The 21,586-nt window shown below is 49.8% G+C and overlaps 2 protein-coding genes across 2 annotated transcripts in view; one reads left to right on the plus strand and one right to left on the minus strand.

Moving 5' to 3' along the window:
• LOC137454324 (zinc finger protein ZFP2-like) overlaps positions 1 to 21,586 on the minus strand; it is a 394,553-nt gene that overhangs the window by 48,599 nt on the left and 324,368 nt on the right. The gene's annotated exons all lie outside the window — the stretch shown is intronic.
• LOC137454423 (zinc finger protein 850-like) overlaps positions 5,550 to 21,586 on the plus strand; it is a 349,726-nt gene continuing 333,689 nt past the window's right edge. Inside the window, exons 1-3 of the mRNA XM_068164463.1 lie at positions 5,550 to 5,621; positions 6,215 to 7,875; positions 8,542 to 8,556. Coding sequence (XP_068020564.1) covers positions 6,238 to 7,875; positions 8,542 to 8,556 — 1,653 coding nt within the window. The 5' untranslated portion in view covers positions 5,550 to 5,621; positions 6,215 to 6,237. The remainder of the gene's footprint in view (positions 5,622 to 6,214; positions 7,876 to 8,541; positions 8,557 to 21,586) is intronic.

A 21,586-nucleotide genomic window follows, 5' to 3' on the forward strand; every position in this document is an offset into this window, starting at 1 on the left:
GCTCAGGCTCTTGGCTCAGGGGCTGGCACTGAGCTCAGGGGCTGGTTCTCAAGCTGGGAAGTGCTTCTGACCTTAGTTGCTGGCTCTTGAGCTCACAGGCTGGTTCTGGGCTTGAGGGCTGGCTCTGGGCTTGGGAAGTGGTTCTTGAGCTAAGGAAATTGGTTCTGAACTTGGGGGTTGGTTCTGACTTTAGTTACTGGTTCTTGAGCTTGGGGGTCAGGCGCTGGGCTTGGGAACTGCATCTGAGCTCAGGAAGTGGTTCTGGGCTTGGGGGTTGGTTCTTGAGCTTGGGAAGTAGTTCTGACCTTGGTTGCTGGTTTTAGAGCTCAGGGGCTGGCTCTGAGCTCAGGAAGTAGTTCTGGGCTTGGGGTCTGGGTCTGAGCTCAGGAGATTGTTCCCTAAGCTCAGGGCTGCTTCTTGGGCTTGGGGACTGGCTCTGGGCTCGGGGGCTGGTTCTTGAGCTTGGGAAGTGCTTCTGCCCTTAGTGGCTGGCTCTAGAGCTCAGGGGCTAGTTCTGAGCTTGGGAAGTAGTTCTGACCTTAGGTGCTGGTTCTCAAGCTTGGGGGCTGGCACTGAGCTCAGGGGCTGGCTGTCGAGCTTGGGAAGTGGATCTGAGCTTAGTTGCTGGCTCTGAGCCCTGGAGCTGAGTCTGCATGTTCGATTTGAGTGTGAGCTTGGGTGCTGGTGGGCTGGTTCTTGATCTTGAGAAGTTGTTCTGACCTTAGTTGCTGGCTCTTGAGCTTGGGGGCTGGCTCTTGAGCTGGGAAGTGGTTCTGACCTTAGTTGCTGGCTCTTGAGGTTGCAGGCTGGTGCTGGGCTTGAAGGCTGCTTCTGAGCTTGGGAAGTGGTTCTTGAGCTAAGGAAATTGGTTCTGACCTTACTTGCTGGTTTTGGGTTCGGGGTCAGGCTCTGGGCTTGGGGGTTGGTTCTTGAGCTTGGGAAGTAGTTCTAACTTTGCTTGCTGGTTCTAGAGCTTGGGGTCTGGGTCTGAGCTCAGGAGCTTGTTCCCTGAGCTCAGGGCTGCTTCTTGGGCTTGGGGGCTGGCTCTGGGCTCAGGGGATGGTTTTTAATCTGTGGGGCTGCCACTGAGCTTGGAGATTGGTTCTGGAGCTTGGGAAGTGGTTGTGACCTTAGTTGCTGGCGCTGAGCTTGGGAGCTGGCTTTGAACTTGGGAAGGGTTTCTGACCTTAATTGCTGGTTCTCAAGCTGAGGGGCTGGTGCTGAGCTTGGGGTCTGGTTGTCAAGCTTGGAAAGGGTTCTGACCTTAGTTGCTGGCTCTGGGCTTGGGGTGTGGTTCCTGACCTCAGGGCCTGGTTCCTGAGCTTGTAAATGGCTCTGACCTTGGTTGCTGGCTCTGGAGCTTGGTTGTGGCCTTTGTTGCTGGTTCTGGAGCATAGGGGCTAGCTTTTGAACTTGGGGGCTGGCTGTGAGCTTGGGAATTGTTCTGATCTTAGTTGCTGGTTCTTGAGCTTGGAAAGTGGTTCTGAGCTTGGAGGCTGGCTCTGATCTTGGGAGCTGAGTCTGCACTTTTGGTTTATGTTGCTTGGGGGCTGGTTCTGGAGCTGGGGGGCTGGTTCTGGAGCTTAGGGGCTGGCTGTGAGCTTGGGAAGTATTCTGACCTTAGTTGCTGGCTCTGAGCTCAGCGGCAGGCTCTTGAGCTTGGGAAGTGGTTCTGATTTTATTTTCTGGGTGTGAGCTTGGAAAGGGGTTTTGAGCTAAGTTGCTGGCTGTGGGCTTGGGGTGTGGTTCCTGACCTCAGGGCCTGTCTCTGAGGTCAGGGGCTGGTTCTTGAGCTTGGGGGCTGGTTATGAGCTTAGGGGCCGTATCTGAGCTTGGAAAGTAGTTCTGACCTTACTGGCTGGCTCTTGAGCTTGTGGGGGCTGGCTCTGGAGCTTGGTTCTGACTTTTGTTGCTGGTACTGGAGCCTGGGGGCTGATTCCTGAGCTTGGAAAGGGTTCTAACCTTAGGTGCTGGCTTGGGAGCTGTTTCTTGAGCTTGGGGGCTGGGTGTGAGCTTGGGAAGTGGTTGTGATCTTAGTTGCTGGTTCTGAGCTTGGGAGCTGAGTCTGCACTTTTGATCTAGGTTCTGAAGCTTGGGTGCTGGTTCTTGAGCTTAGGAAGTGGTTCTGACCTTAGTTGCTGGTTCTGGAGCTTAGGGGCTGGCTTTTGAAATTGGGGGCTGGCTCTGAGCTTGGGAAGTGGTTCTGAGCTTGGGGGCTGGCTCTGACCTTAGCTGCTGGTTCTTGAGCTTGGGGCCTGGATGTGAACTTAAGAGGTGGCTCTGAGCTTGGAAAGCAGTTCTGACCTTAGTTGCTGGCTCTGGGCTTGGGGTCTGGTTCTTGATCTCAGGGCCTGTCTGTGAGGTCAGGGGCTGGTTCTTGAGCTTGGTAACCTTAGTTGCAGGCTTGGGAGTTGAGTCTGCACTTTTGATCTAGGTTCTGGACCTTAGTGGCTGGCTATTGAGCTTGGGGGCTGGGTGTGAGCTCTGGAGGTGGCTCTCAGCTTGGGAAGTGTTGTGACCTTAATTGCTGGTTCTTGAGCTTGGGAAGTGTTCGGATCTTAGCTGCTGGTTCTTGTGCTTGGGGCCTGGATGTGAACTTAGGAGCTGGCTCTGAGCCTGGGGGCTGGCTCTGCATTTCTGATCTGGATTCTTGTGCTTGGGAGCTGACTCTGACCTTAGTTGCTGGTTCTTGAGCTTGGGGGCTGGGTGTGAGCTTGGCCCCTGCCTTGAATTTAAAATGAGAGAGTTCAGGCAGTTGGAAGTTGAAGCTGAGCTGCTTTGCACTGCAGTGCTTCAGAGTTTGTGGTGCTCCAAAGGCAGATCTCAAAGAGCTGCTGCAAGAGTTGAGCTGAAGTGGCACAGTGCCCTGCAGAGGCAAAAGCTTTTCCCTGCCAGTCAGCCTTTGGAATCATCTCCCCAGGGCAGTGGTGGATTCCCCTGCAGGGCAGAGTTGGAAGGCTCAGCTTGGCAGGGGGCTGGGCCAGCTCCTTTCCAGTCCAGTGTCAGCTGGCAAGGTTGGAGCAGCTGAGCCTTGGGGTCCCTTGCAGCGTGGCATTGTGTGGCAGCAGAGCTGTGCTGCTGGTTTTGAGGGCACTTGGAAAGCTTCTGGAGCATTTGTGCAGAGTGTGCAAGACATCCCTGAGCCTAGCAACTCCCTCAGCTCTCTTCAGAATGAACTCTGCAGAGCTGGAAGAGCTTTCCAGGAATTTGGCAGAGGTTTGGAGGAGTTTGGAAGGGATTTTGGTTCTCCTCCTCCTTGTCCTCTTCCTTGTCCTCCTCTGCCTCATCTTTTTCCTGCTCTCCCTGGAGGCTGCCCTTTGACTCTTAGAATGCTAGAGTGGTTTGGGTTGTCAGGGAGCTGCAAAGGTGCTGCAGTCCAAGCCCCTCTGCAGTCAGCAGGGACATCCTGCACTAGCTCAGGTAGCCCAGAGCCCTGTCCAGCCTCACCTTGAACATCTGCAGGGCTGGGACCTCAAGCCCCTCCCTGGGCAACCTGTTGCAGTGTTCCAGCAGGCTCCTGGTGCAGAACTTGTTCCTCACCTCCAATCTCAGTCTGCTCTGCTCTAGTTTGCAAAGCTTGCAGGGACAGGACCAGAGGCAATGGCTTCAAAGAGTCCCTCTGCAGCCTTCTTGTAGCCCCCTTCAGGTACCAGAAGGTCACTCTTAGGTCTCCACAGAGTCTTCTCCTCTCCAGGCTGATCACCCCCAGCTCCCTCAGCCTGTCCTGGTAGCAGAGCTGCTCCAAGCCCCTGATCATTTTTGTGTCCCTCCTCTGGGCCCTCTCCATCAGATCCATGTCCTTCCTGTGCTGAGGGCTCCAGAGCTGGCTGCAGTGCTGCAGGTGAAGTCTCAGCAGAGCCAAGTGCCAGGATGGCCTCTGTCCATCTGTGGCCATGCTGCTTTTGGTACAGCCCAGGCTGCCCTTGGCCTTGTGGGCTGCAGGCTCCCCCTGTCTGTTCCTGTCCAGCTTCTTGTCCAGCAGCACCCCCCAGTGCTTTTCTGCAGGGCTGCTTCCTATCCCCTCCTCCCCCAGCCTGTCCTGATTGTGAGGATTGTGCCAGGCCAGGGGCAGGACCCTGCCCTTGCTCTTGTTGAAGCTCAGGAGGTTGCCCTGGGCCCCCTCTGCAGCTTGTCCCCTTGAGCTCCTCCACCTTGTTCTGCAGGGTATTACCTTAGGTTTAAGGAGGCAGAGAGGCTCTCTTTGAGCCTTGTGAAAGGAGTTGATGCCAAGCTGTGGCCAGAGGGTTGGATAGAATTGGGCAGTTTCCATGGCTGTGCTGTTCAGAGCTGCATCCTACAGTGCAAAGCATCAAATCCACAACAATCCATAGTGTGCCTGGGCCACAGGACCCAAGCAACCTCCCTAGGCCAAAGCTTCCTCCAGAGCTCCACCAAACCAGGCCAGAATCCCAGGCCCCAAATGCCTTCCCCCTCCCCCATGCCTCTCTGCCCCTCCTCCCCCCACACCCAAGAGCTGCAGTTACAGATTCTGGTAGGCAGCTCCCAGGTGAGCCAGGCCACTGCAGGCTGCAGTTGGCAGCATTGCCAAGGCCTCAAAGCTCTTCTGCAGAGAGAGATCCCAGAAGATGTTGCTGGGAGCAGAGAGGAAGGGCAAAGGAGGTTGGAGATCCTGTGGTGTTCCAAAAGGGGAGGATCCAGGGCCCAGGTAGCAAATGTGTGTGCAGGGAACGGCAGAATCTGGCAGCTTTTCAGGAGGTGAAAGGAGTGAATTGTGCTGCAGCTCTGCCTGTGTCAGCTGGGAGATGAACAGCAGCCCATGGGCACTGTGCCCTCCCATCCAACCTCATTTTCTCTTGGAGATGTGGAGTGGCAGCTCCAGGGAACTGCAAAGAGCAAGGTGAGAGAAATGGTCAGGGAGAGAAGAAAGCCAAACCCTTTCCAGTGAGTCTCTTTGGGCTGCAGGTGTGTGAAGGGTGGTGGAGGTGTGAGGTTTGGGCAGGAGTCAGAGACTCCTCCAGCATCCCAGTGAGGGCTGAAGAGGTTTAGCGAGAAGCTGCCCAAGTCCCTTCCCCCTTTGCTGCATCTGCAGAGATCATGAAGCTCCCTTTGTGTGTGTCCTGAGGGCTGCTGTGATCTGCTCTTGGGGAGTGGCCAGCAGAGAGGTGTTTTCAGGGCAGAGCTGAGCACAGAGTGGGGGTGTTGGGGGCAGGGCCAGGGAGAAGAGCTGTGGCCAGAGCATGATCTGCTGTCAAATGCAGCTGCAGGCAGCAGAGGTCTGGGCAGCCAATGGGAGAAAGCTTTAGGCAAGGGCTGGGAGAGGCTGTGTGGAGGCAGCTGTGTTGTGGTGCTGGCCTGAAGCTGTGTGCTGGGGGCTGTGTGCTGGGCAAGGAGCTGAGTCTGTACTTGCTGAGTCCTCCCATCTTGATCAGCCCTGGCTGTGTGCTGTGGCTGTGCTGCTGGGCTTGGGAGCTGCCCCCAGCAAGGCTGAGCTGTGCTGCCTGGTGCTGGACAGTGCTGAGCCATCCCTTGCATATCAGTGCTCCCCTCTGAGCCCTTTGCTTCTCTGTGGCAGGAGTTGTGTCCCTCTCTCCATCATCCCTGCCCCTGTGTGCTGTGGAAGAGCAGAGTTTGCAGATCTGTCCCTTGGAGCAGCCCAGCAGGTAAGAAACCCAGAATGGGGCAACAGCAGGACCCCAGCCCTGCGAATCCTATAGTCCCAGGGCACCTCCCAGCCTCTTCCACCTCCTCCTACCCACCACATTTCACCCCTCCAGGGGCTGAGGCACATCAGGTGTTGGAATTTGGACACTCCCCAGGCTTGTGGGGGTCAGTTGTGTGCAGGAGATGATGTTTCGGGTTGGGATTTGGAGGGTGTGGGAGAAGGTTGGAGGTGGTTTGGTCTTTGTTGGTCAGTGCTGCTGCCTCCATTGCCTGAGCCAGGAGAGATCAAAGGACAGGGCCTGGGCCAGGAACCATGCTGCCAATGCCACCAGGCTTGAGGAGAGTGGGACAAAACCACTTGTAAGCTCCAGGATACCTCAGGGCACTGATCACAGGAACCTGGGTTCTCAGCACAGGTATTAGAGGTCTGTGCCCACACTGTGGCAGAAACTGAAGGTTGGAGGTCCCCTCTGCATTCTCTCCTCCAGCTGGGTGTTGGGAGATTTTGGGAGTTGGGGACTGTCATGATCCAGGCAAGATCTGAGGGTTTGAGGTCCTGGGCTCAGGTGCTTCCATCTTCCCTATTGCACAGCTGTGACCCCTTCCTGCCGCAGTATGGCCTCACAGAAGAACCCAGACAAGAGCTGGGAGGAGAAGCAGCACCCAGAGATCAAGTTGGAGCAGCCAATGTGCAGTCCCAAGGTAGAGGAGGATGAGGAGGAAAAAGAGGAGAAGATGGAGGATGATGCTGAGAATGACAGCTATGAAGAAGAGGATAATGATGATGATGAAGTTGACCAGGATGAGCAGGAGAAATGTATGGAGGAGGCTGAAGCCAGAGCAGGTCCCTCAGTGCCACACAAGCAGCTGAATCAGTGCCCTGAGTGTGGGCAGAGCTTCCCAGCTGGCTCTGAGTCACTGAAGCACCACTGCCTCCACCCTGGCCCCCGGCCCTTTTTCTGTGGGGACTGTGGCAAGAGGTTCAAACGGAGGTGTGATCTCACCCGGCACTGCCTCACCCACATTAGAGGGAAGTCTTTCACCTGTGCTGACTGCGGCCGCAGCTTCACTCAGCGCTGTCATCTCACACGGCACTGCCTCACCCACACTGGGGAGAAGGCCTTCTCCTGTGACATCTGTGGCAAGAGATTCAGCCAGAGCTTTCATCTAAGCCAGCACCAGTTCATCCACAGCAGTGAAAAGCCATTTAACTGTAGGGACTGTGGCAAGAGTTTCAAAACTTGCTCCAGTCTCACCATCCACCGACGCATCCACACTGGAGAGAAGCGGTTCCCCTGTGCTGAGTGTGGCAAGAGCTTCACCACGAGCACCAAACTCATCCGACACCAACTCATCCATAGCGGCGACAAACCCTACAGCTGTGCCAACTGCGGCCAGAGCTTCACCTACAGTTACGGATTAGCCCAGCACCATCGTGTGCACACTGGTGAGAAGGCCTTCATCTGCAATGCTTGTGGCAAGAGCTTTACTCACATGTCTAACCTCAGGGAGCACCAGAGTGTGCACAGTACTGGGAAGTCCTTCACCTGCAGGGACTGCAACAAAACCTTCAAAACCAGCCGCAGTCTCACCATCCACCGCCGCATCCACACTGGAGAAAAGTTGTTCCCCTGTGCTGAGTGTGGCAAGAACTTCACCACGAGCACCATGTATATCCAGCACCAACTCATCCACAGTGGTGACAAACCCTACAGCTGTCCAGACTGCGGCAAGAGCTTTGCCTGCAGCTCTAACCTCACTCAGCACCTCCGCACCCACACTGGTGAGAGGCCATATAGCTGTCCTGACTGTGGCAAGAACTTCACTCACAAGTCTTCCCTCATCTGGCACCGCAATGTGCACAGTAGTGAGCAGTCTTTCACCTGCAGAGACTGTGGCAAGAGCTTCAAAAACAGCCCCACTCTCACCATCCACCGCCGTATCCACACTGGAGAGAATCTGTTCCCCTGTGCTGAGTGCGGCAAGAACTTCACCAACAGCACGAAATTTCTCCAGCACCAACTCATCCACAGCGGTGAAAAACCGTACAGCTGTGCCGACTGTGGCAAGAGATTTAGATCCATTTCCAACCTCACCCAGCACCATCCTGTGCACATTGGTGAGAAGCCTTTCACCTGTGCCGACTGTGGCAAGAGCTTCACTCGGAAGGCACAACTAACCCAGCACCGTCTTGTGCACACAGGCGAGAAGCCTTTCACCTGTGCCGACTGTGGCAAGAGATTCACTCGGAAGGTGCGACTCACCCAGCACTGTCTTCTGCACACAGGCGAGAAGCCTTTCACCTGTGCTGACTGCGGAAAGAGATTCACCCAGAAGAGATACCTGAACCGGCACCATCGTGTGCACACTAGAGGGACACCTCACGAATCAGTGCTGCAGCCACACCAGTGAGCAGGCCACAGTGCAGAGGAGGTGCAAATAGATCTACCCTGGGTCGATTGGCATAATCCTAACCTGCCTGAGAGACATTCCAGCAGATTGAACCAAAATATCTTCTTTTTCCTCTGCATTTTCCAGAGGCTGGGGGATCTGGCAGGAACAAACACCTCCTGCCCTTCTGAACACCAATTAGTGCTGATGAGAACAATTACAGAGCTGAGTCAGCAAAAATGGAGCTGACATTAGAGCTGAACCGAGCTTTGACAGGGTTTGTCTGGTTCTTCCCCAATTTCTATCTCCCTGGGATAAAAAGCCCTCTGTCTGTTGCCCAGTTGTGTTGATACAAGGCCAAAGTTACCCAAATCCTGTCTGTTTGCTTTTATTTCAGCCATTCCTGCCCACAATGCCTAGATGCTGAGGGCATTTGCTCCCTAGGAATGGGGCTGAAGCTGTGTTCAGGGAGGTAAAAGTGAGGTTCTCAGAAGAGTCTTGAGAATGTCTTGCTGGGAGTGTTCTTAGGGAAATCTCAGAGTGGTTTTTTTATTTGTCAAGGGATGTTAGGTGTTTTGGGGGACCTGGAGAGTTGAAGGATTGATTTTCAGAGTCATTGGAGGGTGTAGAGGGGATGGTAGGGATGTCTTTGGAAGCCCTTGGAAAGCTTCTGTCAGTTTTCTACTACAGGGCTCTGGTTCTTTCCAGCAGGCCTGGGGCTTCCAAAAGCCTTCTCCCTAGCTCAGCAGTGTTCCTGATGCATTTCTGCTGACCTGGGGCTTCCCTCAGCCTTTCCACCCACTGTCACTGCAGGTGGGACTGGAAAACTCTCAAACTGTGAGAGCAACTTGGGGGTGTGGAGCTGCCCTACTGCAGGAAGCCTTTAGGGCTGGTGAGCCAGCGCTGGATGCCAGGTGGTGCTGATCCCTTGCTTTAGAATTCCCTGCTTCTCCTCCTTTCCTATCCTGCAGCTGCTGTTCTGCAAACCATGGCAACTTCTGGGCTGTGTGTAGAGTCTCTGATTCTTTGCTGACCAACTCCAAGCTGCAAAGTTGTTTTCCTGTGTGAGCCAAGAACAACATCCTGCATGAGCCAGAGGTGCTGGCACCTTTGATTGGAGCATGCTTTAGTTTATACACAGGGCTGGGTTCTACTGGTGCTATGAATCCCTTGCTTTAGAATTCCCTGCTTCTTCTCACTTTTCCCTTGGTACTCAGAAGCAAATATAAGTTTAAAGTCTGTTTGACAACGGCTCCTTGGTTCCATCTTGGTTTTATTTGGGGGGATCCTTGAAGGAACATTCTAATAAAACCACACTGTTGGTTGACCTTTCTCACATTCTTTGCATCCATAGAAGCAAGCAAGTTAAAATTAACTATATAGCAAAAGCAATCAATGAAATCAACAATCCAATTCTGATAAGAGATTGTGTCTACCCTGGTAACAACACATCCCATCAAAGTCTTCACACCCATGTCCATGGACAAGGATCAAGGAATTTATAGCTTCCCTCTTCTGTCCCACAGCATCTGACAGACTGATGGTCAGTAGCTAAATCACTGAATGCTGCCAGCATGAGATTGCTTTGTTTTGCCAACCAGCAACTCACTTGGTTGGACTACAATATGATAATTGAAGACATTTATGATAGCATCTGAGGGTCCTTTTATACCTGCACAAAAATGGGTGATGTAACACATCAAAGATACAAAGCCCAGAGCTGCACCAATTAGCTCATTCTAACACAACTGGCATAAAATATGGGTAAAGAGAACAAGCCTTGCAGCTACACTACCATAACAAGCATGCATTGCTTCCCACTTATCTTACCAGGTCAGGGCACAAACAGGACAGTTGCCTCTTTCAGACAGTCACCAGAAAGGTTTCATCCCACAGTTTTGAACTTACAAGCACAACTCTTTCAGTTTAGGAAGAATGTTGACTTGCTGGAGTGTGTCCAGAGAAGGGCAACAAAGTTGGTGAGGGGCTTGGAACACAAGCCCTATGAGGAGAGGCTGAGGGAGCTGGGATTGCTTAGCCTGAAGAAGGGGAGGCTCAGGGGAGACCTTCTTGCTGTCTACAACTACCTGAAGGGAGGTTATAGACAGGTGGGGGCTGGTCTCTTCTCCCAGAACAAGAGGACACAGTCTCAGGCTGTGCCGGGGAGGTTTAGGCTGGAGGTTAGGAAGAAGTTTTACACAGAGAGAGTGATTGCTCATTGGAATGTGCTGCCCAAGGAAGTGGTGGAGTCACCATCACTGGAGGTGTTCAGGAGACTTGACAGGGTGCTTGGTGCCATGGTTTAGTTGGTTGGGTGGTGTTGGATGATAGGTTGGACGCGATGATCTTCAAGCTCTCTTCTAACCTGGTCTATTCTATTCTATTCTATTCTATTCTATTCTATTCTATTCTATTCTATTCTATTCTATTCTATTCTATTCTATTTTGTTCTCTGTTTCCTGCCTGATCTCTCAAAGGAGAACCTAGATTTTGCCAGTTTAAGTTCTTACATTTCCCTTTTCTTATTAATAAAGAAGATTAACCATACCAGTTCTGCCCTGAACACACTGTGCACAGGGATTTAGATACAGACCTACAAACACAGCAAACCCAATCTTCAGCATGGTCTTTTACAGTCTGCTTCAAGGGCATGAATGTCACACCTTTGCCTTTTCCTAAGATGGCCAAACATCATAGAAATGTTTAGTGTCAGCAAGGTCCTTCCTTGACCCATGAGGGTAGGGCTGGCCAGGCTCTATCTCTACAGATAAGGAAAATACCTGTGGGCAGACAGCAAGAGTGAGAAGGCCTCTTTGTTAGGTGGGAGAGGACATCCTGGATGTTCATAGTTCTGCTCAGTGTAAAATTAAACACAACACAATAATCCATTTTCACTCTGCCTACCACACTGATCTCCTGATGCTCTGTTTTGCTAAGGAAAGGTATTGAGTCCTATTGTTCCTACTCCTGGGGTTTTTTTCTTTCCTTTCAAATTTCTCCCAAGTAAAGCCTCCAACATCTTTATATCCTCAATAAAGTTTATTAAACCACCCTTAAAACCACATATAAAGTGAAAATTTGAGAACATCACATGCTTTAACTTTTCTTTCTTGTGACATGATGCCTGAACTGCCCCTTTTCTGTTTTTTTATAACCTAAAATGAAAATGTCTTTTGTGCTATGATCCATTTTGACCTTCACCCAGTAGCACTGACACGGAATTGTGCTTATTCCTTAGGGAACATAGCTTAGCACAATCACTAAAGATTTATAAGCACTCATTCTTGCCTATATTTTGACATTCTTACCTAGACCCAACACAAGATGTTTCCAGGTGAAGACTTTTCTTACATTACACAGTTGACTTATGTTTCTAATGCAGTGTTGCCACACTCTGATTGGTTACATTTCTACTGCCAAGCATTTAAGCAAAGCATACAATAGGTAAATACTAGCAAACAAGCTTCTGAACATATCCAGCCCAATCCTGCCTGGGCTTTCTTTTCAGTTCCTGATAAGGTGTGTATCCCTGGACTCAAGACAAAACATAGCTGTCCCAAAGCTATCTGAAAACAACCCTTCTCCTACACCACCACTGCTTATCAGATGGAGGCTTTGGTGGAAACATTTGCTGCTGCTGTTCATGTATGAAAACCTTGTTTCAGATGTGGGCAGCTGGGACATTAGAAGAAAACTTGTCCACAAAAAGGTAGCAGCAATAATGGGTGTGGGAGCCTGTTCCTCTCTGGCCCCTGTGCACAATATGGTATGAATGAAACCTCACTAAAGATGGCTGCTTTGGGTTTAATAACCCAAGACAACCTCCTCCCCCGAGAAACAATTTGGGAAACAGGAAGCAGAGGGCCATGGGAGCCTGCACACAGACACAAGTGCCTCCCCACGGCACCTTTTAGGCTTATGGGGTCAATTGCAACCAAGAACCAGTGGCAGTGCCGGAGTGGATGTCACCACAGACATTTCACTCACCGTAACCCATGAAAAAGTGCACAAAGGCACATGGACCTTTGGGAATAGAATAGAATAGAATAGAATAGAATAGAATAGAATAGAATAGAATAGAATAGAATAGAATAGACCAGGTTGGAAGAGACCTTCAAGATTATTGCATCCAACCTATAATCCAACACCACCTAATCAACTAAACCATGCAACCAAGCACCCCATCAAGTCTCCTCGTAAACATCTCCATCACTGGTGCTTGACTCCACCACCTCGCTGGGCAGCACATTCCAATGGGCAATCACTCTCTCTATGAGGAATTTCTTCCTAACATCCAGTCTAAAGCTCCCCGGCACAGTTTGAGACTGTGTCCTCTTGTTCTGGGACAAGAGACCAGCCCCCATCAGTCTTCAACCTCCCTTCAGGTAGTTGTAGACAGCAATAAGGTCTCCCCTGAGCCTCCCCTTCTTCAGGCTAAGCAACCCCACCTCCCTCAGCCTCTCCTCATAGGGCTTGTGTTCCAAACCCCTCACCAACTTTGTTGCCCTTCTCTGGACATAGGACATGGGCTAAGTGCCTTACTGTTAGGAAGATCTAGCACAACCTTACAAGGACTTTTTGTGCTCCCAGGGGTGATAGATTCTGATTGCCAAGGACAAATCTCTGCCATGGTGTGGATACCATCTCCTCCAGTAACTATCCCTGCAGGGAGTCGAATCACCCAGTTAGTGCCTTTTACCACACAGGTCCTGGCAGCTGAAGCCCAGGAAAGGGGAATGTGAGGTTTCGGTTCCCCAGGGAAGCCTGAAGGCTTTTGGGCACAGACTATTTCCACTGCTCAGCCAACAATGATGTGTATCCTCAGAGTGAACAGCCTAAAGAGGTGACAATTAAGGGGATGATTGATACAGGTGAGGATGTTACAATCATATCCTCCACGCATTGGCCTTTGTCCTGGCCGATAATGTCCAGAGCAGCAGCTGTGGCAGGAGCTGGTGGCACAACCAGTCCACAAAGTGTGCTCCCTGTCCAGGTAGTCAGCCCTGAGGGGCAAGTGGCTGCTGTTCATCCTCACATAGCTGTGGTGCCTCTGAATCCATGGGGCTGAGACATCTTAAGTATGTGAGGGGTGAATATCACTACCAATACCCAGGATTTTTAGTAGGGGCCACTGTGACTGAGGGCACATGTAGGCCTACTATCCCATTATGGTGGCTAACACCGACCCTTGTGTGGATGGACCAGTGGCCCCTACCCAATGAAAAACACAGATCCATCAAAGAACTGCCAAAGGAACTGCTGCAACAATCCTATTTAGAACCATCTCAGAGCCTGTGGAATACTCTGGTCTTGTATTTAAGAAAAAAATCAGGGAAGTGGAGGCTGCTTCAGGACTTGAGACAAGTGAATAATGTACTGGAAAGTATGGGTTCTTCACAGCCTGGAATGCCCTCACCAGCAATCATGGCTGAGAAATGGAATAGCTGTATTATTGATTTGAAGGACTGTTTCTTTATCATCCCACTACATCCCCATAACACTCCAAAATTTGCCTTCACAGTCCCTATGACTAATAATAGTGAACCCAGTCAGAGATATCAGCGGACTGTGTTGCCTCAAGGCATGAAAAACAACCCCACAATTTATCAATGGTATGTAGCAGAGGCATTATCACATGTCAGAGCACAATATCGCACCATGAAGTGCTACCAATGCATGGATGTTGTGCTAATTGCTACCTGGACAGAGGATATCCTGAGTGCAGTTGTGCCTGATGTGACAGAAGTGTTGAGGAAATATGGGTTAGAAATAGCCCCAGAGAAGGTGCAGCACCAAGCACCTTGGAAATATTTGGGACTAAAAATCTTAGATCAAGCAATTGAGCCACAAATGATACAAATTCAGCAATCTGTGACCACCCTTAGTGATTTGCAGAAATTACTTGGAGCCATAAACTGGATAAGACCCTTGCTAGGTCTTAGCATGACCCTGCTAGCTCCTTATTTGACTTACTGAAGGGAGACGCTGATCTTTTGTCTCCTCGATGCTTCACTGCAAAAGCACAACCTGCACTGAAGCAAGGGGAGCTCACCATTGCCATGGGAACAAGCCCATCCCAGTACAAACTGGTTCCCTGTTGGTTTGGAACTGGAGGTTCTGGTGTGTCCCAGCCCCAGGCAGAGAGGCACCACAGGGTCTGCAGGAGCCATTCCAAATACCCTGGGATGCAGCAAACCGTGCACACAGGGAAGAAGGCCAACTGTAGCAGGATTGTGGCAGGAGGAGTGTGGCCACCCAGACACTGAAGTTGTCCTCCCCAAGACTCAGCACTGCTGTGGACACATTTGGATGCTTGGTGTATGGGTGTTGCATTCTCCAGACTAGAAGAGCATAGGAGGAACTGGGGAGGCTGCAGAGGAGATATGCCAGGATGGGGAATGATATTTCTGTGGAGAGGCTGAGGGACCTGGGCTGCTTCAGCCTGGTGAAAGGAGGCTTAGGGCACTGCCAGAGCAGTGTGCACATGGCTGAAAGGTGGTTTCAGAGAGGATGGAGCTCTTCTAGGGTATGGGAAGAGACCAAAACCTTCACAGAATGCACCTTGGAAAGTTCAGAGTGGAGATGAGGCCAAAGAAATGTCCCTGAAAAGGCAGAGCTACTATGCATGAGTCCATTCAGAGGTGTCAGGAAATAGCAGGGAGAGCTGAGACAGCTCAGGGAAGGGATGGAAATGTCATAGAGAGAGCTGGGAGGAGAGGCAAGATTGGTGTCAGCAGCCTGAAGGGAAAGAGAAGCAGGCATGGGACAATGCAGGACAGGCTGCGGTAGGGATGGCCAAGGGCTCTGGCAAGGCTGAGAGCCCCAACAGCACCAAGGTCATTGTGCCCTTGGCTCTGGCAGTTGCATCTGCCACCAATGCCTGTGAGGAGAAACTTGGCTTTGAGGCTTTGAGGTTCTTGTATTGCAAGGGCAGTGGTCAGGGCTTGGCCTTTCTGCTTCATAAACCGAAGGCAAGTTTTTCTGCCCTGTACTTTGCCTTTGTCTCCCTGTAATCCTGGCCTCTAACAAGCTGCTCTAATAAGTCCCTGGGGAGCCTTTGTCAGTAACAAGCCTCAGTGAGGCCAATCAGTGCTTCAAGGTACTTTGGAGTTTGCTTCTGACTTGAACTTCTTGAGAGGCTTCTTGGCAGTACCTTGGCAGAGTCTCCTGGCAGTACCTAAGGATGATGTAATCAGCCCCAAATACTCCATGAGGCTCATTAAATACTGCTGAACCTCTAATTATTGCCAAGGTTTCTGCAGCTAATTGGAGAGGTTTTTATTGCACAAAGCATCTGATAAAAAGTATTTTTAAAGGTACATTTCATTCCTTTTCAGCAGGAGTTGTCTCTTTGCAATCAAACCACTGCAAAGCTCCTACCCTGGTCACTGCTCATCCTCACTCCCCACTGCCCCCAGCAGAACCAGAGCCACAGGTGAGGGACAGGATCTGCCTTGCCAGGGTCTGGGGGTCAGGGCTTGGCCCTTTGTGTCAGTGAAACCCCTCCAGGTTTCCTCAGCAGCAGAGCCACCTTGAGCTGCTTGTCCTGACCTGTCAGCACTGCCTCAGTTCTCTGCTCTCACCACAGCCTGGAGATGCTTCAGTGCCTCCAGTGATGCTTCCCTTGCATCCACTGTCTCCTTCTGCTCTAACCAGACCCAGGGGACCCTTTCCCAGTATGCTTCACTGGGACCCATTAAAAGTAGAAGAAACTTCAGTGTTTGAATCTGATGTTGACTTCTGGAGAGGTTTCATCAGCTTCTCAGTCTCTGAGGTTCATGGACTCGGCAACAAAGCCACCAGAGGACTCCTTTAAAAAACCTGCGATGGTCCTTTTGTGCTGAGCTGGGCCAGGCTCCTTGGCTGGAAGGTGTTGCTGGCAAGCAGGCATCACTGCAGAGAGACAGCTCTGGCCAGGAGCAGCTCCTCTGCACAGCACAGCTGGGCTGAGGACACTGCCCGAGGATCTCAGGGAGATGAGGAAGGCAGCAAGCTTCAATGTGTCCAGGACTTGGAGGATGACTGAGAGCTCACTGGAGGAGAAGTCACTGCAGTCACTGACACAGTGAGGCTGTGGGTGCAGGACACTGCAGCTGTAGCTCCTGGAGGCATCTCCATTTCAGCAGCTGATGCTCAGCTGAAGTCTCCTAGAGAGTACACACAGAAGGAGGACCAAAGCCCTTCAGTTCCATCCTGTGAGCAGCAGTGAGCAGAGCTGGGTAAGGAGAAGGCTTCACCCCCAGCCCCTCTGCCTTTCTCTCTTCCCTTCACTGTCTCTGCAGCACTGCAGGCCTGCTCCCTGTTTCTCCACCTCTCCATGGCTGTGTTGGTTTTAGGCAATGCCTTTAAAATTTAGTTACAGATTTTGAGCAGAAAAGTAGAAACAAAACAAATAGATCACTCTTGGGTGTGAAAAGGAAAAGAAAAGATTATTCCAAACAAATTGATTGGATAAATATCTGGAACCAGAGGAGCTGTACCATAACAATTCTCTCTCTTCTCTTCTGATCTCAGCTATTTTGCTTCGCTGGGGAGAGATCACCTGCTTTGGCTGGCCTTGGCTAAGTCTAACCCACTGCTTTTTTTCTCTCTTCACTCCTCTTTTCTCTCTTGGAGCAGGGGGATAGGGGACAGGGGCAGTGGAACAGGTGCCCTGGTCTCTGACCAGAGGGGTTTCATGTCATTTGCTAATTGTAAATCCCTGTCTAATATTGTCACTCCTGTATGTTCTGTACCTGTTCATTGCATTCCATTGTAGAGTGTAGCTCTTGCTTGTCAATACAGCTTCATTTGCTTCTAACTGAGCTGCTCTGGCAAAGCTAATGATGGGGGGGAATTTCAATCCAAGACAATCGGATTCTTGGGCTGTTGGTCACTTTCTGTTCTGACACCAGGGGAATCTTCATGGCAATTCTGTGTCCTTGCTGCATTTGAAGCTGTGATGAACTCTGCCATGGGTTGGTAGTGATGGGGAATGAGCTGATCCATTCCTCATGCAGCTCAGGGACAGGGCTTGCAATGAGGCTGGGAGAAGTGTGCCCTGACTTGTCACTGCCTTTCCCTCCTTGGACAGGTCTCCATGGCCAGAGGCAGCAGATGGCCAACAGCAGCTCCATCACCCACTTCCTCCTCCTGCCATTCCCAGGCACAAGGCAGCTGCAGCTCCTGCACTTCTGCCTCTTCCTGGCCATCTACCTGGCTGCCCTGCTGGGCAATGGCCTCATCATCACCACCATAGCCTGGGACCACCACCTCCACACCCCCATGTACTTCTTCCTCCTCAACCTTGCCTTCCTTGACCTTGGTGCAATCACCACCACTGTGCCTAAATCCATGGACAATTCCCTGAGGGACACCAGGAACATCTCCTATTCAGGATGTGTTGCTCAGGTCTTTCTGTTTACCTTTTTCATGGCAGCAGAGTATTTTCTCCTCACCACCATGTCCTATGATCGCTACGTTGCCATCTGCAGACCCCTGCACTATGAGACCCTCCTGGGCAGCAGAGTTTGTGTCCACCTGGCAGCAGCTGTCTGGGCCTGTGGAGTTCTCTTTGCTCTGCTGCACACAGCCAATACATTTTCCCTCCCTCTTAGCCAGGACAATGCTGTGGACCAGTTCTTCTGTGAAGTCCCCCAGATCCTCAAGCTCTCCTGCTTCACATCCTACCTCAGGGAAATTTGGGTAAATGTCATTGCTTCCTCCTTATCATTTGTCTGTTTTGTGTTCATTGTGGTGTCCTATGTGCAGATCTTCAGGGCAGTGCTGAGGATCCCCTCTCAGCAGGGACGCCACAAAGCCTTTGCCACCTGCCTCCCTCACCTGGCTGTGGTCTCCCTCTTTCTCAGCAATGGCTCCTTTGCCTACCTGAAGCCCTACTCCATCTCCTCCCCATCTCTGGACCTAGTGGTATCAGTTCTGTACTCAGTGGTGCCTCCAGCAGTGAACCCTCTCATCTACAGCCTGAGGAACCAGGAGCTCAAGGCTGCCCTCAGCCAACTGATCCCTGGATGCTTTCAGAAGCAATAAACTCTTTTGTCTTCTCCTGCAGAGCAAGTTCTGATGTCAGTCAGTGCAGGCCCAGCCTGGCTGCTTGAGTTCTGGCTGCTGCTGGTGCTGTTCCCCTTGTGAGAATGTTGTTCCCACACAAATGTCTTTCTTCAGACCATTTCTGGTTCAGTGTTGTCCTGTCTGCTGTGACCCAGAGGCTGCAGACATGAGGACCTGTGCTCCCTGGGTGTTCAACAATAAAGTACCCTGCTTCTCTGTCTTCCTTCCTCTTGAGTTGCTTGTCTGAGTTCCTTCCTCCAAGGCTTCTGTGGAGCTGCAGGGCAGTGCCTGTGTGCAGAGGTGGAGGGGCAGAGTCCCAGCACAGCAGCAGTGCCAGGGAGATCCAGGGCTTGGGCTGTCCTCAGCTGCTCTTTCTTCCCTTTCACCCTCTCCTGATGAGCCTCTGTGCTGGGGCAAGACCTGAGTGCTCTGGCAGCTTGGGCACTGTGCTGCTGCTTTGAGGAAGTCTTGGGACTGAAGTCAGTCCAGGGCTGCTTGTGGGACAGAGCTGTGCTCCAGAGCAGCACTGCCATCAGAACAGGAGGTCTCTTCATGCCTTCATCCCCCACCCCATTACAGACTGAACCTACTCACAGTCCAAACTGGATACCCTGACCCCCGTCCAGTATAGACTCAGCCCAAACATTGTTCCTGTCACCCCAGGAATGCCCAGGCTCTGTGGTCAGGGCTTGGCCTTTCTGCTGCAGAAACCAAACCCAGTGTGGGGGACAGTGTAGGACAACCTGTGGTGGGGATGGCAATGGGCACTGGCAAGGCTGGAAGACATCAGGAGAACCCAAAGCTTTGCCTTCTTGGCTATGGCAATCATCCACCACCAAGGGCTGTGAGGAGACTTCCTAAGGCACCAGGGGGACATCAGTGCTTCCTTAAACACCCCCAGGAAGGCTGGGAACTGTCATCCCCTTGTCCTTCACTCAGCATCACAAACCCCACAGCCCACAGCACCTAGGGAGCCCTGACCCATACATGAGGGACAGGATCTGCCTGCCTGGGCATTGTAGTCAGGGTTTGGCCTTTCTGCTCCATAAACCAAACCCAGAGTTTGCTCTCCTGCACTTTGCCTTTGTCTGTTGCAATCATGGCCTCCACTGAGCTGCTCTAAGGAGCCCTTGGGAGGCTTTGTTGGTAATGCCCCTCAGTGGGGCCAATCAGTGCTTCAAGGCACTTTGTGTTTTCCTTCTGACTTCTTAAGAAGTTTCTTCAGTCTTCTCTCAGTACCTGAGGTTCCTGCAATGAGTCCCAAGTGCCCTAAGGAGATGTTTGTGTCTCTGCAATCTTCTTCAGGATTTCAAAGTGCACCTCACAAAGCTCAATTTTGTATGTCAAAGATAAAATATTTTACTCCATTTCAGTTTAGAGCAGAGATGATAATTCCCCAAGTGACACTGACCCAGGCTGTCTCAGCAGGACATCTGCACTTGCAGGAACATCTGTCCTTCAGGGCTGACATTGAGTGGACAACTTTGCTCCTCACCCTCCCCAACCTCCCCATTGCTGTCACTGCCCACCTGGGGCTTACAAGGTGATTCAGCAGAATGTGTTCTAATCCAAGAGTCTCTGAATGACAGAGTGGGTAAGGACAAGGCTGACCCTGACTGGCTGCAAGGGATCCTGAATTCAAATCTATTTCTGTGGCTGTGCCTGGAGAGAAGCACCAAGCACAAAGATACAGGGACAGAGCTGGCTGGGTTCAGTGCAAGGTAGAAACCTTCACCCTGGTGACAACAAAGGTGTCTGTCCAAAGACACAGAGAGGTGGAGAGGAGGCTGGCAGAGGCTGCCCTGGATTTCAGTTTCCTTCTCCTGGAGCTCAGGGCAAACACTCACAAAGCTTTGGCATTCTTAGAGCACAAACACTGAGCCTGGAGAAGTCTGACTTGGTGCTGGCCCTTGGTGCAGGTTGTGCCTGAGAGATGTCTGAGTGGGGGAGATGCTGGACACAGCTGCTGTGATCCAGGAGAGCTCCAAGGCTCTGGCTGTAGGGTCACTGTTTTTAGAGGGGGAGATCATTGACTTCCATCAGGTGTTTCTCTGAGCTGGAGAGCCTTGGATGCTGAATCATCCTGGGATCTTTTGCCACTTGCACAGACCCTGAAGGTTTTTGACCTCCAAAGTTTTCTATCAGCTCCCTGTTGGCTGTGATCCAAGCACAGATGCACTGAGCTGGCAAGACGTGACCAACCCCCAAGCCACAGGGAGAGCAGTGCAAGGCTGGGAGAGCAAGGGTGCAGCACACCAAGGACACCTCTCAGTGCTCTATTTCTCTCTGTCCTGATCCATCCCTGGCTTACCCTGGGCTACTTCATGGCCTAGGCCTTTTCTTTGTTTGTTTGTTTTTAACCTAAAATGAGAATGCATGTTGTGTTATAAGGAATTTTGACTTTCCCATTAACTATTTAAAACTAAGGCAAACTGGTGAGGTGACACAGAAATCCATAGGAACATTTCCTCTAGTCACACAACAATTAAACAATCATAACAGCCAGTCCTAATTCACACGGTGCTGTGGTGCATTCTTCTGAGTGATGCTTTTGATCCCAGATTACCATAGCAGTTGTTGTGATCGATGTTCGACTGCATGGGAAATGCTGTGTGCTCATGGCCTTGATTCCTCTGCCGTTGTTCATTGCGATGATTGCAGTTGGCATGGGGTAGACATTTCTTGCTGCTATCACTAAACCCCCTTAGCTATAAAATATACATCCTCTCTTTTGATTTGTTGATTTTTTCTTGATAGATTTTTAATTTTTTTTTATTTTTGTTTTTATTATTTTTATTATTTAAATTTTATTTTTCATTTTAATTTTTAAGTGTTTTATTTAAAAAATTTTTCTTGATTTTAATTTTTAATGCAATTTTAAAAATTTATTATTTTTTGATCTTATATTAATTTTTAAAAACTATTTTAATTATTTTTGTATTGTTTGCTTTATTTAATATATTTTTAATTTTTCTATAATTTTTATTTCAATTTAAAAAATTAATCATTTTTTAAATATCTTAATTTTTTATTTAATCTATTTTTTAATATTTTAATTTTATTTTGTTTTGGTTTTATTTTTTTACCTTTTAAAAAAAATTATTTTTCACATTTTTTTATTTATATTTTTATTTTATTTTTTAATACATTTTTAATTAATTTTTATTTTTTAATTTTAATTATTTTTATTTAATTTTTATAATCTAATTTTTAATATAATTAAAGTTTTTAATATGCCTTTTAAATATTTTTTTCTTTTGTTGTTATCTGTATTTTTTGGTCTATAATTTTTAATATTTTTTTAGATAATTTTATTTTTCTTTGAAATCTTTATTTATTTATTGATTTTGTTATAGCTTTTAGTTTTTCTTGAATTTTATTTAACATACTTTAATCTTGTATTAATTAATTTTTAATGTTTTTTTATAATCTAATTTTTTAATTACTTTTTTATTTAATTTTAAATTTTATTTTATTTTATTTTTTCCTTTTTTATTTTCTTTTTAACCTTTTTTGTATTTAA

The sequence above is a fragment of the Melanerpes formicivorus genome, unplaced genomic scaffold (genome assembly GCF_026170545.1).
Source record: "Melanerpes formicivorus ecotype bairdi unplaced genomic scaffold, bMelFor1.0.p_v2 SCAF_80, whole genome shotgun sequence".
Classification (NCBI taxonomy): Eukaryota; Metazoa; Chordata; class Aves; order Piciformes; family Picidae; genus Melanerpes; species Melanerpes formicivorus.